This window comes from Cyprinodon tularosa, unplaced genomic scaffold (genome assembly GCF_016077235.1).
Source record: "Cyprinodon tularosa strain WSP-4 unplaced genomic scaffold, ASM1607723v1 ctg372, whole genome shotgun sequence".
NCBI lineage: Eukaryota > Metazoa > Chordata > Actinopteri > Cyprinodontiformes > Cyprinodontidae > Cyprinodon > Cyprinodon tularosa.
Window position 1 is genome coordinate 1,085,639 of NW_024039088.1, and position 16,570 is coordinate 1,102,208.

Below are 16,570 nucleotides of genomic sequence, written 5' to 3' on the forward strand. Positions count from 1 at the left end.
TATTTTTTATACAACACATTATGTTTTTTATTGGTTTATTTTTGACATTGATAGAGGTTACATACATCTAATAAGCATGTAAATGTCGAACAAACCCCACAGGTTACAAATTTGACTTATAAATGACCTGTAAATATAAAGTCTAATGGAGAGAGATAAAGAATAAACTGGCCACAAAGCAGAATTTGAAAACAAGTATACATCTATGGCTATGAGGCTTTAGCTAATTGTTTTCTATAGGCCATAGTCATAGTCTGGTTCACCATCCTGGAAGCTCTTGAAGAAAACTCTGTGATTATCTGTGCTGTGCATGGTGGCTTTGACAGCTTGGTCCTCCAGCATGTATTCAGTCCACTTCTTCAGCTCATGGGTGTGGTTCAAGCAGCTGCAAAATCAAAAAAGGCTGTTGAGTAACTTTGAGGAAAACACTTAATAACAACAAGTTTAATTCTATGCATCATACAGAAGATTCGCTGGGATGGATTTACATTTTGAAATAAAGATAAGCTTTTGAGTTACCTTATATATATTCTAAAAATAATGTGGTAATGTTGAGTTCTTGTGTTGTCTGACTTATAACTGACTTTAAATGTGCTCCCTGCTGGTTTAACTTATTCCCATTAAAATATCCAAACACTTCGTAACTGCTTATGCCAAAAACAACAACAACAACAAAAAAAACTAATTACACTAACCCTAATGACCAAGGAGAGTATTACTTACTGTTGCACCTCGAACATCTCAAGCCTCTCAAAGAACGGCCACATCATATAGTCGATTAAGGTTATGGTATCACCACCAAAGAACCTTGTCTTCTCTTTCACCAAGCGCTGCAAAAATATTAAGATTACACTTTATTGTGTCCTCAAAAATTGAAATATAAACAAATATGGCGTGAAGTTCAAGGGCATGAAGTCATATAAAGCTTCATATCAATTATACAACAGACGGCAAAATTAAGACTGCTTTTGAACATAACAGTATTAATATTGAGAACCTTTGAAGAGTACTTGGATATTTAAATTAATTAATGTTGTTGAAAATTATGCTCAAATATTGAAAAAACTTAACTGGAATAAATCCACAATTTCACAGCTAAGATATTTTAGAAAAATATAGTTATATTTGTCAAGGAAATTATAAAGAGTATTTAATAACAGCCCTGAATCTAGATAAAAAAAGAAATAACCATTCACCAGCTCACATTTTTCCCTCAGAAGATATTCCTACTTACGTTGTTTAGATCAGTAAACTTCTCTTTTAACTCAGCCTCTAATCCTGACACATCGTCACCCTTTCTTCTTGCTGATGTGATCTTGAAGAAATGCGGTATAATCTACAGAAGACAGTAATTTCTTTTTTTAATCACATAGTTAAAGTCAATGATTTAACTCTTTATATGGAATAAACACCACAGAATTAGCTGATGGGGCTTTTCATAACAAACCTTGGAGAAATGTTCCAGCATCATTCTTTGTTTGGCTTTTCCAAAAGGAGTGGCTGGAAGCAGCTTCTTCTCAGGGTATACTTCATCCAGGTACTCAGAGGTGATCATGGACTCAAACACCACTTCACCAGCAGGTGTCTCTATAACAGGCACCAGACCATATGGGTTCTTCTCGAGGAACCAGTCAGGTTTGTCTTTCAGGTTGATGTTGATGGTGTCAAACCTAAAACATTTACAAATATCATCAACACAAGGATTAACCATATTTCTGGTGTGGATATAAGGTTTCTTGAGTTTTTGTTTACTTGATCCCCTTGGCATGCAGCACCAATCTGGTTCTCTGGGCAAAAGGGCAGAATCTCATGCTGTAGAGACGCAGCCTGTCCTGTGGCACTGGACCAGGAGCAGGACTTCCTGAAATACATTAAAATAAATCCAATTATTATTTTTTTTATTTTAAATGAGAAAATGAGGTGTACTGATTTGCATACTGTACCATAGAACATGGTCATAATCATCATAAGAGCAAAACATTATCTAATAGTAAAATGAGCAAATACTGAGGAAAAGATAAAAAAAGAAAGCTTAACTGATTTGGGTGTTGTTGTAGCAAAGTTAAAGGAGCGGTAGTTTTTATTTTATTCTTCTGGCTTGCAATGGCTGTCTAAGATATGATGAAACCATTTATTGCATTCTTTACATGTCTGGGTCACAGGGTAGGAGGCCAAGACAGAAGCTTTTTTGCAAAGAGAAAAAGAAACATTCAACCCTGGCTGGATTAATAAAAATAACTTCACTAAAGTGTTTTATGATTCAACAAATCTATTCAAAAATTATTCAACGCTGTAGAAAAAAAATATATTTGTTGCAAAAAAAAAAATCTCTGTATCATCTCACATTCCACCATTAATGGTGCAAAGTTAGGAAATCTGTCCATGTGTTGCTTAAGACCTGTAGGGGCATGCAGTCTCTACTTCTTTTTAAACAGTAGGTCTTTTCACTCAGTCTGCTTGAAACCTGTTTACGTTCGCTCTCCCAGAGCTGTCTGACAGGACACATAATGGCAAGACGATGCATATTTCGCTTTCAAATTGAACACTAGCAGGTGAGGTGAGTTGTACTAAGCGAAATCAGTGGTGTCAGGCACTTTGGGGTGTTGAGGTTATTTATGAAATTTCATTTAGATTTTTGGTTTAAACATAAAATACAAACTAAACAGGACTTGGCTCTCAGATTGCAGTACATAATCCTTGCTGAAATGTGGTTTTAACCTAAACACTGGATATATTTGCACTTACATTTTCAAAAATAGAGAAGTTGCTCTTCTTGCTCCATTGCACAAGTCGCTAAACTACAAAAATTCCCCTCCCCCAAAATATTTTCCACAGTTAAGCAGGGTGGTGGCAGTATTGTGCTTTCGACCAATTCTATGACCATTCTTATAGTAGAAAACACAAAATTTGCACCTTACAAATTAATTAGAAATATTTGGCAAATCGAGGATTTCTTTTTTAATTTGTCGATTGTTTTTCTGTTTACAGTACCTCAAGTTATTTTATTGCATTTCATTAACTAAACCAAATGGAGAAGAAAAAATCTCTCAGTCCGTGCTCATTTGTTATTTTGTATTATAAAGCAGACAGAATAAAGGTTAGTTCATATATTCATTCATTGAATTCATTCATTCAATTATTTAACATCCCTTCTTTATGTGCTACTAACAGTAACCTGTCTAATAAACTTGAATTTTTTTTTCTGTTACTATTAAGCAAACATATGAATCTTCTTTATATCAATGTACAAAGTGCCATAACAAACAATAATAAAGCAGAGTCTCACCTTTAGCGAAGCACTTTTCTGAGGACATATTGTGATATAACCTGTTAACAATGGTTACTACCAGACAGTACAACGCACTGTTTTATTTGCCAAGTTCCCTCCGGGGAGGGTAGGTCAGCCAATTAGGTTAAAGGGTGTTTCTAGAAAGCCTATGGATAATAAAAGAAAAAAAAAAAAACAGAACAGCCCACTTTTCTTTGCACTCTTACACACACTCAGGAGGCTTATCTCTTTGTCAGCTCATTAATCACTCAGGTGTCCTTGACAAATCTAACTACGGGTTCAAACAAAGTCAGTAAAATACCATACAATGAAAAACATTAAGGCAGCAACCCATTCTACAAGAGAAGATAACAAATTGCAGCTATAATGCATTATTTTTTGTTAACTTAAATAATTAGAGCCAAAAAAATATTCTGAAATACATTTATTTTCCTGTAATATTCTAATTCATTCAGATTTACTTCAGGTTATCAAGAGAAGATTACAACAGCGAATACTGTATTTTAGGCAATCTCTTCTTAACACTTCAATTTAATGATATTGTTTTAAACTTTTTGTAAAAAATGTGCATTCACAATCAAATAACTGCTTAAGAGCAAGCTACCTGAAAGGAAGGTTTTGTCTTCCTAAAATGCATTGTCACTGGAAGTAGATAAAAGGTCACTATGACTCTGCACTTTGACCAAAACACACCCATATTCAGAGCAGCCCAGAAAACCGCTGACTCATACAGCATACACTGTGACTCAACATTTTGTCCTTAGATTGAATGATTGTTAATAAAGATAAAAATTCATGAGACACACCTGATCTGGAATTGACAGATGAAACATATATCTGTAAAGATGTTTTAATGATTAGATGATGTAGAACAGTGCATGGCTGTTTTCCTGAGAATAGAGTGGCCTTAATTTTGCACACTTGCAACACTTGACTACAAAATTAATTCAATAAAAAAAAAAAAAAAAAAAAAAAAAAAAAATGAAGGAATAAAATACAATAGAAAACAGTCCTGTCACATTCATTGGTATGAGCAGCAAAGTGACAGACAAAGGGAAGCTGAGTGATATGAGCTTTAATGGCCTCAATAATATAAACTATCATGGAACATGGAGCTAACACAGAATTTAATTTGTTATAGAAATATACGAGATTTATGATGCCCTCTTGGGTGTGATGTGATGCATCAAAGATTCCAGATTGAAGGAGGCGAGGGAATGCTCCATATAGACCAGGGAGATGATCACTGAAGGCCAGCAACTCAAGTCTCAGAACTGGGTTACACGGTATAAATCTGCACAGCAATCCTGGAAGGGGAAGAAAAGAGGTAAGATAACTTGCAATAAACACTACAAGTATAAGACAGAGCTGGAGCCATGGGGTCCATCTGATTACAGCGAATCAGTATGGATGCTTAAGCACTTTAACCATGATAAGCGCTATCCGAATAATGCTGGCAGTCAGGAAGAAGGTAGGAAAAGGAAGCTGGATGCTTCTTATTGACAGTGGGGCGACAGTGGCGTTGGATGTAGGCGTTTGCCCTGAAATCGGAGGGTTGACGGTTCAAGCCCCGACTCCGACTTTCAATGTCGTTGTGTCCTTGGGCAAGACACTTCACCTGCATTGTCTACTGATGGTGGTCAGAGGGCCTGGTGGCGCCAGTGTACGGCAGCCCCGCTTCTGTCAGTGAGCCCCAGGGCAGCTGTGGCTACAATGTAGCTTGCCACTATCAGTGTGTGAGTGTGTGTGTGAATGGGTGAATGAATGTAGTGTAAAGCGCCTTGGTCAAGTCTCCTAACTTGAATAAAGGCGCTATATAAGTACATGCCATTTACCATTCTTATCGATAGTTCTCCTGACATTCCTATCCCACAATCCTTTTCATGACAGGATGTATGGGCACATCTGAACATAGTTCAACAAAAACACATCTGTTCTTCACATGTACTTTATCCAAGACAAGAAAATGTACTCCTTCATATGTTTTGAGTTTTTTAACAGAGAGCTTCACCCGTTGATTTTTAGGCTTCCCTTTGCCTGTCAAATTAAATTAAACATGTATGTATGCGTGTGTGTCGGTGTGTACCTGTCTAGCCCTCAGAGTGAGGACCAATTTTTCTATTTCACCATCAGATTGAGGACCAGTTGTTACAAAGTGAGGAAAGCTATTTCGGTAATGGTTAGGTTTAGGGCTAAGGTGTCAAAGGGTTAGGGTTAGGGTGAGGGTGACATATGCATTGGTAATGGTTAGGTTTAGGGTTAGCTTTAGAGTTAGGGCATAGAAGGGTTGAAAATATAACAATAATAGCAGGTAGACTTAATGTGATGAAAACACATGTTTTATTTGTTTGTTTATTTTTCCAGGGAATGCATGCATGGACATTAAGTGATGGAAGTCCTTATTTGGGCTGCTGCTCCTCGCTTCCTGAGTTCTCAATCACAGTATGGTAGGCAAATATGTCATTTAAATTTATTCATAACCTCAGATGTGAGACACAGTCTATATAACTGAAGTTAAATGTTTTTTTTTTTTCAAGTTGTTTTTAAGAACTATTATTATTTGTGATTAGATGCAATGTTTTGTCTTTTTGTCATTTTGATTTAAGATCAAACACCATCCTTCATTGAGAGTTGGTTTTTAGGTTAAATCTGGTCGGTCCCTCATAGTCTTGATTTAGTCCAAAACTCATTGTTGAAAATCGGGCTGTTTGGTTGGTCTGATTCTGTCCCTCTTTAGTCCAAGAATAAACATTTTAACGTCTTTTCAACGGTCTGAAAATGTCAGGTCTGCCAACTTTTCACCAAACCTTGGAGTGAGATTTTGAAATAGTTTTGACAAGCAACCCTTGTCAGGGTTAGACTGAAACGCTATGAGGACAGGTGCAGCTATAGGTTGTAGGTTTTTTGAGGATTTAACTGAAACAAAGTGGAAAGATGTAGAATTTTAAAGCCCAACGAGGGACGGAACTAGATTGGGGGCCAGGGGTGGCCATGGCAACCCTCAGCCAATCATTGGCCACCACTACCATTTTTTTCCCACTAGCAGTAATACTCTCAAGTTGAATATTCAAAACATTTAAATTCTTCATATATTAACAAATACTTGACAACAAAAACACTGTGGTTAATAATGCACATCAATATACAAACATTAAAGGTGATAAGCACAGAATTCATGCTCTTTTCAGAACTAGATTTTGTACAGTATCATATGGGGTAAAGAGAAAATGATGTGTCTCTAAAAGGCATCTAGGAGTCTTTAGTGAAATCATAGATAAATAACAATTTTAATAAAAACTTAATAATCAATTTATGTATATATTAGTATCTGTAAATAACAATTTTATGCAGAATAATTGTTGATATAAGTAGGTAAGTAATGAAAAAGGAAGAGATGTTCGCTCCAGAACTCAAACCTGAAAGAATTTGATCCACTATACCTTTTATCTGGAAAGCACAAATGTTTAAATAAATGCGTCTTTTTGTTAGCAAAAGCTGTAGAAATGTATAGTTTGTCTTTATTTAGAAAATATGGATGTTGTGCTCATTAATCTCCCTGTTGCAATAGCTTAGATTGACCCTGAGGTTCTGGCACCTATCCACTTTTGGCCACCCCTCAGTGTACATTGGTTATTGCCTGGCCACCCTTATAAAAATGTTCTGGTTACGCCTCTGCTTCCAACCAATTTTTGCTCTGTGGGATTCTCTTTTCTGTGTTTTTTGTTTGTTTGTTTGTTTATTATGTTTTTTATTTCAGAAAATAGTTGTATTTTTGTCGATTTTATTTTATTTTTTTGTAAGTATATTGTTGCCATCAACCCAGCAAGAATGAACAGGTACTGATGAGTGATGGATGGAAGAATGGGGGGAACAATTTGTATTTTCCTTCATCTTTACAAATATGTGTCCCTTTGTGTTGGCCTATTAAATAACATCTCAAAAGAAATTTGAGTTTGTTGTTATAACATGTGATAAATCAGATGTGAGGACACAGATGCCTTTGTTGTGATTCTATAGTTAAATTCTATTCCCAGCCCGCTGGGAATTTATGTTTCTGATACTTTAAGATGTTTATTGCCCTCCCCTGTAGGGGTGGTAAAATATCTTATTTAATCAGATATTATTTCAGCTGTTATATACTGTTTATGACACACAGTCCTACTAACTGTGTGTTAGAACAATAGATGAAAGAGTGATTCGAGCACTAATCATGGTCAAACAGTTATTTCTGCACATACATGGAATAAATTCACCACAACTTCTGTTTAAAATATAAGATTTTATTAACAAAAATCATTCAGCTCCACGTCAAACATATTTCAGTTTAACACTCTCAACTAAGACTAGTAAAACTCAACTCAACTAAACTAACTACTATGTACAAAGAGGAAGGGGGAAACGGTTGAAAACCATATTACAGTTTAAGATGGATTCTGTGTTTGAAACCAAAGTTTATCTGGAAGAATTTGGAATGTGATCAAATTAGCTTTTCACTAATTTTAAAGAAATTGGAATGTTTTCAGACCAATTGACAATGCAAATCCATGAGGTGAATAAAACATTATTTGGCCAAATAATGGTTTATTAAATGATTTGCTTAATCAAGAACCAAAAACCTTTAGTTAAATGATTCTTTACCCTCTTTGAAATAGCTAGCAGCGAATAGACATCAGGATTCCACTAAATGACTCTTGGTCAGACTTGCTAATGGAAATGTAATGAGCATTTGAGAAACACATGAACACTAATGTTATATCAGTGTTTAAATCCTTAGTGAATAAAGCTTATCTAAGCTTTAGCAACAGCTCAACACATATTCCTGTAGCATAGCGTAGCATGCAGTCCATTCTTTAGCATCAATTAGCGTTGTCTTTACTGAGCAGTAAACACACGATATGATTAGCATCATCAAAACACACATTGCTCTTCCTGTCCCTAATCATGCCAGACCTGCAAACCTTTTTCCATGTCCGTTTGGAAAGCTTGAGTTTGATCCAGTTTTGCAGCTCTGCAGTCAGGGGTTCTTTGTCTCAGTCTCACAGCAGGGGTCCTCTCAGTCTCACACCAGGGCATGGTCTTCATCCAGTTTGGCTCTGTAAGTTCTGAAACTCAAGAGAAATGTGTTGCAAAGGTTCTGTTTGCAGCAGTTAGGTTCTGAAGAGTTCTGACTCATCCTTGATGGTTCTGGGGATCTGGTTTCCCTGGGGCCTGCATCTCCACTGTGGGCCACAGTGGGCCCCAGCTTTGAGAGCAGGAGCAGAAGCAGGCTGGATCAGACGAGGGAGAAAAAGAGAAAAAAAAGGCAAAAGAGCAAAAAGAGACAGAATTCATTGGTTTTCTCTGTCTTCACAGGGAGGGGGTAGGTTTTCACACCTCTGGTGGCTCCCATGTGACTTGCTGGTGGCTGCTTTTGCTGAAAAAGGGGGGGCTGCTGAAGTCCCCCAGCTGTTATTCACCAAAGCTGCGTTTTCTTCTCTGGTCATCCTATCAGGATGAAATATGGACACTGCTTCCCACTGTCCAAAAAGTATGATCATGGCATATGGCATAACAGTCCCCCTTTTTGATCTGGAAATAAAAGATGCAGTTCTTTGTTTTCAGATCAACAAATAAGTCCATAAAGCCATGATATCTGGAGCGGTGATGAGTCAGGTTCCTGTTGGCAGGAAGAAAGTTAATTTAGGGTTTGTATCTTCTCCAGTGTTTGTCCCTGGAGGATTTGTTGCAGGTCTGGCAGAAGCTGACCCTATCTTATTATAAAACAGTTCATTTTCTCCAGAGGTTTGCGTCTGGTTGAAGCAGGTCTGGCAGGAAAGTCTGACCCTGATACACAAATATATACATTCCAAACAAAATTTCCTAACACCTTCATGATGCTGTTGTTCAACCTTCATCATTTCTCAAGTTGTGAAACAAAAGAAAGAAAGGATAAAACAGGTTAAAGTATGTTAGAAATTATCAGCAACTATCATACTCTTGGATATGATAAGTTTTACCATTAGCTTGGAATTGTGGTACCTTGTGATTGGTCAGAGAAGCCAGTAGCTCTGTAAGAACTGTTTTGCAGATCTGTTCTAGGTTTTCTTTTGTGGTTGTTTCTGTAACTTGTTGATGTCCCCCTTTACCAGTGTAAACCTTTGGTTTTGCATTGTGATGTGAAGGCTTATGACCTTCATCTTGGTGAACCACTGGGGAACTGAATCTGTGTCTGTTTCTGGTCCTGTTCTTTGTTTGAAGGTTAAAGACTCTAAGCTTGCTTTGAAATCTATCTGATTTGAGACGTATTTCCCAAACAAGCTGAGCATATCTGCGAGTTTCCTGCATAGAAAGGTTTTCTATCCTGCAATGGATTGCTAAATCATATCGTACACTTTCATGTAGATTTTGGATGAACAGTGCTTTAAATGTGTGATCTTCTTCGTCAATATCTGGAGAACTGCAGCCCTCAAAATAAACCTGTCTCAAGCGAAAGTAATATTCTCTGGGTGTTTCATGTTCTCCTTGGAGAACTAAAGATGCCTCAAGCGTTGCTAACGCCGGATCTCTGTAACCAGAATATTCTTCTCTTAAGGTTTGACAAAGAGCTGAATAACTTTCTCTGATTTTTGGAGGAAGAGATTTTATGAAAACATGGACGCTTCTAGCTGTTGTTTTCCAAATCAGCTTCAATTTCTCACGAGAAGAAGGAAATGGCAAGTCTTTTAGACAGTGCTCAACTTCTTGCAGATAATCCATTATGTTGGAGTGTTGACTTTCTGGGTCAAAAATATCAATGTCTTTGGCCAAGGATTCAATTTGTTGAATTCTATGGTCACTCGGTGGACCTGGCCCGTCAGGAAGCTGGTTCTGCTCATTAAGTGATGGGGGTTTTTGAGCTAACCTTTGATGACACAAGGGAGACTGGTTCTCCTCAGGCCCCGTCCACACGAAGACGAACCCTGGCCTAAACGCACAAATTTTTCACCAAACCAGCCTCTCATCCACACGAAGCCGGCGTTTCGGGGGTCTGTAAACGATCATTTTTTTATTCACCCTTCAGAGTGGGAAGATTCTGAAACGCCGTTTTCGCGTTTCCATGTTTACACCCTAACCGCATTTTTTTTTTTACACGCATGCGTCATAGCGTCGCCTCTAAACACGCAAGCGCGACACATCACAACAACAATGGCGCCGTTGCTGCTAATGCTACTCACCCTGCTGTCGGGCTGGTCGGGCTTACAACAGAATCTTCTTCTTCTGGAATATCTCCAGGAAGAACAGAGCAATATCGACCACATAGTTCAGCACCTGAATTTGACTGAACCACGAAAATGGACCCGCAGGGCAACCATGTATAAATATTAGTGCGCATGCCCTACATTTCGTCGCTTATTTTTGCTTTGGCACCACAGCGCCACTTACAGGCCTGGCATACATTTTGCAGTGTTTTCATGCATTCGTGTGGACGCTCACATTTATTTTACGTCTCCGTCTTTACGGCAAACGTTTTGGAAAATATCAGCGTTTCGTGTTCGTTTTGACTTCGTGTGGACGGGGCCTCAGAGTTTTTCAAGGTGTGAACTTTGGCACTTGATGCTCAGTCAGTGGAGTGTGAGTCAGAGATTGGTTTGCATGGCTGTCCTTTGCAAAATTTTAAACTGCTTGAGTTTACCAAGTGATCTACTTGTTTCTCTCTGTCTGCGACACTACTTTGACTTTGAACATCTTCAGATCTATTTAGTGTTACCTCAGAGTTTAGAGACTTTGTATCTGCTTCAGGAACTGTTCTCCCTTCGACTGGGGTGACCTCCTGCTGATTCAAAGTCTGCTTGCTTTGTTTATTGCATAGCTCCTGAGAGAGGGGGGGTCACCTTTTGTTCTGAGGCATGGTCAGTCTGGCCACATGGGTCTTTGATCTTGTCAGCTCCTGACAATAAAATGTTTGCAGCACTTACTCTGTGGCAGATCATCTGATATTTGGCTTCTAACTCAGAGTACTGTTTAGCTTTTATTTGGTATTTAAGCTGATAAAGTAGCGTGAGCTCACAGAGTACATCTGTTATCAGAAAGTTTCCATTTGGGTTTTGAATTAAGTTAATTAATTCTTGAATCTTTTCTTCACATAGGCTGAGGTTAAAATTGTTTAGGTTATCCTGCTTTTCTGAAGATAAGTGGATAAGCTTTGCAACAATTTGTTTCTGTTTCTCTATGCCTATGGAGTCAATGATGTGCCCAGAATTGAGGATGCTTGGATCCATTTTCAGCTGATGGCACAAAAACACAAGTTATGAAGAAATTTCAAAAGAACACAATCCAGTCAGTACCCACTATACTTGTATATTTACATATACATATTGTAAGGACTTATTTTATGTGTGTAGAAACGGGTCATGGGTTATCTTTAAACCTGTGATATCAAAGAAACACTTTTCTTTCAGTGTTAAAAATGCTACACCTTGTTTAGGACTTACCAGCTATTTTAGCGCATGCTTTACCTTTCTCTGAGGATTTATAAGCAGTTTGGCGCAAAGCTTACCTTTTAAGGACTTACAAGCAATTTTGCTTATGCTTCACCCTTTTCTGTGATATCAAAGAAACACTTTCTTTCAGTGTTTAAAATGCTATACCTTGTTTTAGGATTTATTAGCTATTTTAGCGCATGCTTCACCTGTCTCTGAGGATTTATAAGCAGTTTGGCGCAAAGCTTACCTTTTTAAGGATTTACTAGCAAATTAGCTTATGATTCACCTTTCTTTAAGGGATTTTAAGCAATTTAATTTGAATCCACCCCCTTTCGGTTAGGTAGGATCACAGATTAACTTACGTTAAATCTGGCAACAAATCTTGTTCTACACAATATAAAATAAGTGTTTAGGAGTCTTATCAAACTAATAGACAAAGGGATTAAGGTTAAATTTCGAGGCATCTAACCTATTTTGGACTGGAGGTGACTTTCAAATAGCATAACTTGGGAGTTTTCATTTTTGGGATGTGGTTATAGAAACCACAAATGGCAGCATCTAGTCATAGATGTGCCTTAAATTTTGGTCAAACGATAAGATTAACTTGGGTGTTAAATCTTTTAGTTTTAGTTGGACCAAAGTGATCAGATTGATTTGAATCATCTGAGTTTTGCTTTGAAGTAAAGTTGGTTATCACTAGCTGAAGAGATATTTTGGAGTTATTAGATGTTGTTAAATTTCTATATTTTGATTCTCCAAGAATGTCAAAGGTTATATTTTCTTCTCATATAAGCTAAGACATTTAGTATTGGATTGTTAAGTTGTGAGTTTAAGATTTCATTATTGAGTGGTGAGAGCTGATGTTAATGCTTTCACACGGTTTTCAATAATGGCTCTAAGTTTATTCTCATATATGTGCAGAATAACTGTTATATTCGATGACCACCAAACTGAGACACCAATTAAATGTTACATTCAATGAGCCCAATAGCATGGGACGCTAAATAAATGTTACAAATAATGGGCCCACCCAGGGACGCCATATTTATGTTGTGATTCTATAGTTAAATTCTATTCCCAGCCCGCTGGGAATTTATGTTTCTGATACTTTAAGATGTTTATTGCCCTCCCCTGTAGGGGTGGTAAAATATCTTATTTAATCAGATATTATTTCAGCTGTTATATACTGTTTATGACACACAGTCCTACTAACTGTGTGTTAGAACAATAGATGAAAGAGTGATTCGAGCACTAATCATGGTCAAACAGTTATTTCTGCACATACATGGAATAAATTCACCACAACTTCTGTTTAAAATATAAGATTTTATTAACAAAAATCATTCAGCTCCACGTCAAACATATTTCAGTTTAACACTCTCAACTAAGACTAGTAAAACTCAACTCAACTAAACTAACTACTATGTACAAAGAGGAAGGGGGAAACGGTTGAAAACCATATTACAGTTTAAGATGGATTCTGTGTTTGAAACCAAAGTTTATCTGGAAGAATTTGGAATGTGATCAAATTAGCTTTTCACTAATTTTAAAGAAATTGGAATGTTTTCAGACCAATTGACAATGCAAATCCATGAGGTGAATAAAACATTATTTGGCCAAATAATGGTTTATTAAATGATTTGCTTAATCAAGAACCAAAAACCTTTAGTTAAATGATTCTTTACCCTCTTTGAAATAGCTAGCAGCGAATAGACATCAGGATTCCACTAAATGACTCTTGGTCAGACTTGCTAATGGAAATGTAATGAGCATTTGAGAAACACATGAACACTAATGTTATATCAGTGTTTAAATCCTTAGTGAATAAAGCTTATCTAAGCTTTAGCAACAGCTCAACACATATTCCTGTAGCATAGCGTAGCATGCAGTCCATTCTTTAGCATCAATTAGCGTTGTCTTTACTGAGCAGTAAACACACGATATGATTAGCATCATCAAAACACACATTGCTCTTCCTGTCCCTAATCATGCCAGACCTGCAAACCTTTTTCCATGTCCGTTTGGAAAGCTTGAGTTTGATCCAGTTTTGCAGCTCTGCAGTCAGGGGTTCTTTGTCTCAGTCTCATAGCAGGGGTCCTCTCAGTCTCACACCAGGGCATGGTCTTCATCCAGTTTGGCTCTGTAAGTTCTGAAACTCAAGAGAAATGTGTTGCAAAGGTTCTGTTTGCAGCAGTTAGGTTCTGAAGAGTTCTGACTCATCCTTGATGGTTCTGGGGATCTGGTTTCCCTGGGGCCTGCATCTCCACTGTGGGCCACAGTGGGCCCCAGCTTTGAGAGCAGGAGCAGAAGCAGGCTGGATCAGACGAGGGAGAAAAAGAGAAAAAAAGGCAAAAGAGCAAAAAGAGACAGAATCCTGTGGTTTTCTCTGTCTTCACAGGGAGGGGGTAGGTTTTCACACCTCTGGTGGCTCCCATGTGACTTGCTGGTGGCTGCTTTTGCTGAAAAAGGGGGGGCTGCTGAAGTCCCCCAGCTGTTATTCACCAAAGCTGCGTTTTCTTCTCTGGTCATCCTATCAGGATGAAATATGGACACTGCTTCCCACTGTCCAAAAAGTATGATCATGGCATATGGCATAACACCTTATACATTGTAAAGTCTATACAAATGAGATAAGTGGAGTAATTATGTGTGTGCAGGAACTGGGAACCTGCTGAGGTGCTCTGTACATGGTCACAAGGAGGAAATGATGTAATTTCTTTACAGTTCAACCCCATGAACTGGTTCCAGCATTGTGCTTTGGGCACCACAACCGTCACTGTCTGGAATATAGAAAGATGTTGGAGGTAAAAATCACACAAACTGCACAGTAATGCATCCATCCTGTAAACTGCACCATTTAGTGAACGGTTCAGGAATATACCCAGTATCTTTAAAGGTGAATAACAATCAATGTATTCATTGCCAAAAGGGTAATTATATGGTAAAGCTGTCTGGAGGATATACTTGGTTATATGGAGAGAATGTGCTTTTATTGTGTTACAGTATAGTACAGCTTCCAGCAACCGATGGCTTTTTGGCAGAGGACCTCCATCCCCGTCCAGCCAAGAACCCAACCTGCGTTGTTCCAGACATGTGTCTTATACTAAACAAACAACTTTCAGCTGAACCAATTGTCAAAATAAACTGTTCAGCCAAAAGGTTGATGTTGACTACAGCTTATCTTGTTTTTTAATGCAGTCTAGCACACCAGAGCCGCGGTAACACCATCTTCCCTATGCTGGACAGCAACATTACAACTTCATGTAGGCTGTTCCAAGGGTCACCTCCTCCTTGTTGACTCTGAAAGCCTTTCTGTTTTTGTTCTTTTCAACCCTGCAAGTAAGCTTAAGTAAACACAGCCAAACGCGTTGTAACAAACCCTCCTGTTATTTATTGTCTTAGATGGATATAACTCTTTTTCTTTTGTTTGTAGCTGCTGATCCCATACCTGAACACCAAAATTTTTGTTTTCATGCTTTAAGTCTTACTAGCAATGGTTTTATTGTAGTAGGGAAGGTATGTAGTATAAAAACTGCAGACTATTGACAATCTAAGATAATAAAAAAAAAACTAAACCCTTCCTTGTGTTGCAGGAGAGTGTGGTCCATTGTCTGCAGATCAGACGACGTAAGATCCACATCACCCAAACATGGAAGTTAGAGAGACCCATTTCGACAGCAGTACTCTCCCCTGACGATAAAACATTACTTCTATCCTCCAAAACAGTAGGCACCTAATGTGCTTTATTCTAAACATGGTGTTGAAACAAGATGTTACATATGACCTAAATCTAAATATGTTTAATCCTAAGGGGCAAATCTATCTGCTGAACCTGGCCAAGCCAGACCAGATCGAGGAAGATTTAAATTTGATTTAACTGATTTAAATAAAGGATAAGCAAGGTTTACAATAGAAAAAGTGGATAAAGAGCAGAACATATACTGTATATCATGCCACCAGCAGCTGGTTAATAATGTTATGAGAAATGTATGGGATGATTGATCAGATTTGGAATGAAACTTTTAGTTATCTTAGTATAAAAGCCTTCAGTAATTTGTTGCTTCTTGAAAAAATGGCTAAACATGATCTTTTTAAAAAACATCTTTGATCGATGAACAGCCAGTGCACCACACAATGACACTGCAGATTTAGAGCTTAGTACAATGACTTGCAATAGATATGGTTCAAAAGGAATAAGAATGTTTTATCTTTTTAACGACTGCAAAATTTATTTCTAAAGCTGATAACACTAATGTGTTTTTGCTGACCTTTAGTGTCAGGTTTTGTAGACCGTAATGGCTGTCTGCACATCCCCAAAATTTTCACATACAAAGTGCAACCTCCTCTGACTTCCTGTTCTCTTGAAGTTCACGAAGTCTTTGCTTATTGTCAAAGTAAAAAATCTCTTCGGATTTCAGCTTCCCAAGTGTTGACCCTTGCACCCCTATCATCATAGTTCTTAGATTTTGGCAATACTGTTTACACTGACAGGAATTAAACTATTTTGTTTTGTTCCTGATTTGTTAATTTACAGATAATCTATTCAGCCAACAGATGATCCAGCTGAAACCAAAGGATCAGGTGAAAGGTCACCCACTCGGGCCTGCCTATGTCCTTCTGTCTCCTGACAGCTTGTGGCTGCCCTCTGTTGGACAAGATTGCTTACTGCGGATCAGGCCTACTGCTTCTATGGTAAATGTGGATTTTGATTTTATTTTCATAATTTGCTGTTTTTAAATTATTCAAAATGATCCATGCTTTTTTATTATTGTTTTTTCAAATCAAAATCCCCAAAAGTCTGCTATGCATTTGTATTAAGCCCCCCTAACTCCAATACCTC

General features: G+C 37.7%; 2 protein-coding genes across 2 annotated transcripts in view; one reads left to right on the forward strand and one right to left on the reverse strand.

The window, feature by feature from the left end:
• On the reverse strand, nucleotides 1-3,442 carry LOC119790849 (glutathione S-transferase omega-1-like). The gene is made up of 6 exons (XM_038296580.1): nucleotides 3,287-3,442; nucleotides 1,753-1,861; nucleotides 1,448-1,670; nucleotides 1,235-1,336; nucleotides 724-830; nucleotides 1-385 (listed from the first exon to the last, which is right to left on the reverse strand). Exons 1-6 carry the CDS (start codon nucleotides 3,312-3,314, stop codon nucleotides 235-237), a joined length of 720 nt encoding a protein of 239 aa, XP_038152508.1. The 5' UTR covers nucleotides 3,315-3,442; the 3' UTR covers nucleotides 1-234.
• The window catches only part of LOC119790873 (cilia- and flagella-associated protein 43-like), a gene marked incomplete at its 3' end in the record, with an annotated part of 26,466 nt that continues 12,315 nt past the window's right edge, over nucleotides 2,420-16,570 (forward strand). Inside the window, 7 exon segments of the mRNA XM_038296610.1 lie at nucleotides 2,420-2,557; nucleotides 5,654-5,736; nucleotides 14,388-14,534; nucleotides 14,734-14,914; nucleotides 15,324-15,455; nucleotides 15,542-15,595; nucleotides 16,261-16,422. Coding sequence (XP_038152538.1) covers nucleotides 5,657-5,736; nucleotides 14,388-14,534; nucleotides 14,734-14,914; nucleotides 15,324-15,455; nucleotides 15,542-15,595; nucleotides 16,261-16,422 — 756 coding nt within the window.

Bases quoted from the DNA above. Each gene is read 5' to 3' on its own strand.
- LOC119790849 (XM_038296580.1), bottom strand. From the start codon at position 3,314: ATGTCCTCAGAAAAGTGCTTCGCTAAAG. The intron at 1,862-3,286 runs GTGAGACTCTGC...AATGTATTTCAG, and splicing joins AGAAAAGTGCTTCGCTAAAG to GAAGTCCTGCTCCTGGTCCA. The intron at 831-1,234 runs GTAAGTAGGAAT...ATATTTTTGCAG, and splicing joins AGTTTACTGATCTAAACAAC to CGCTTGGTGAAAGAGAAGAC.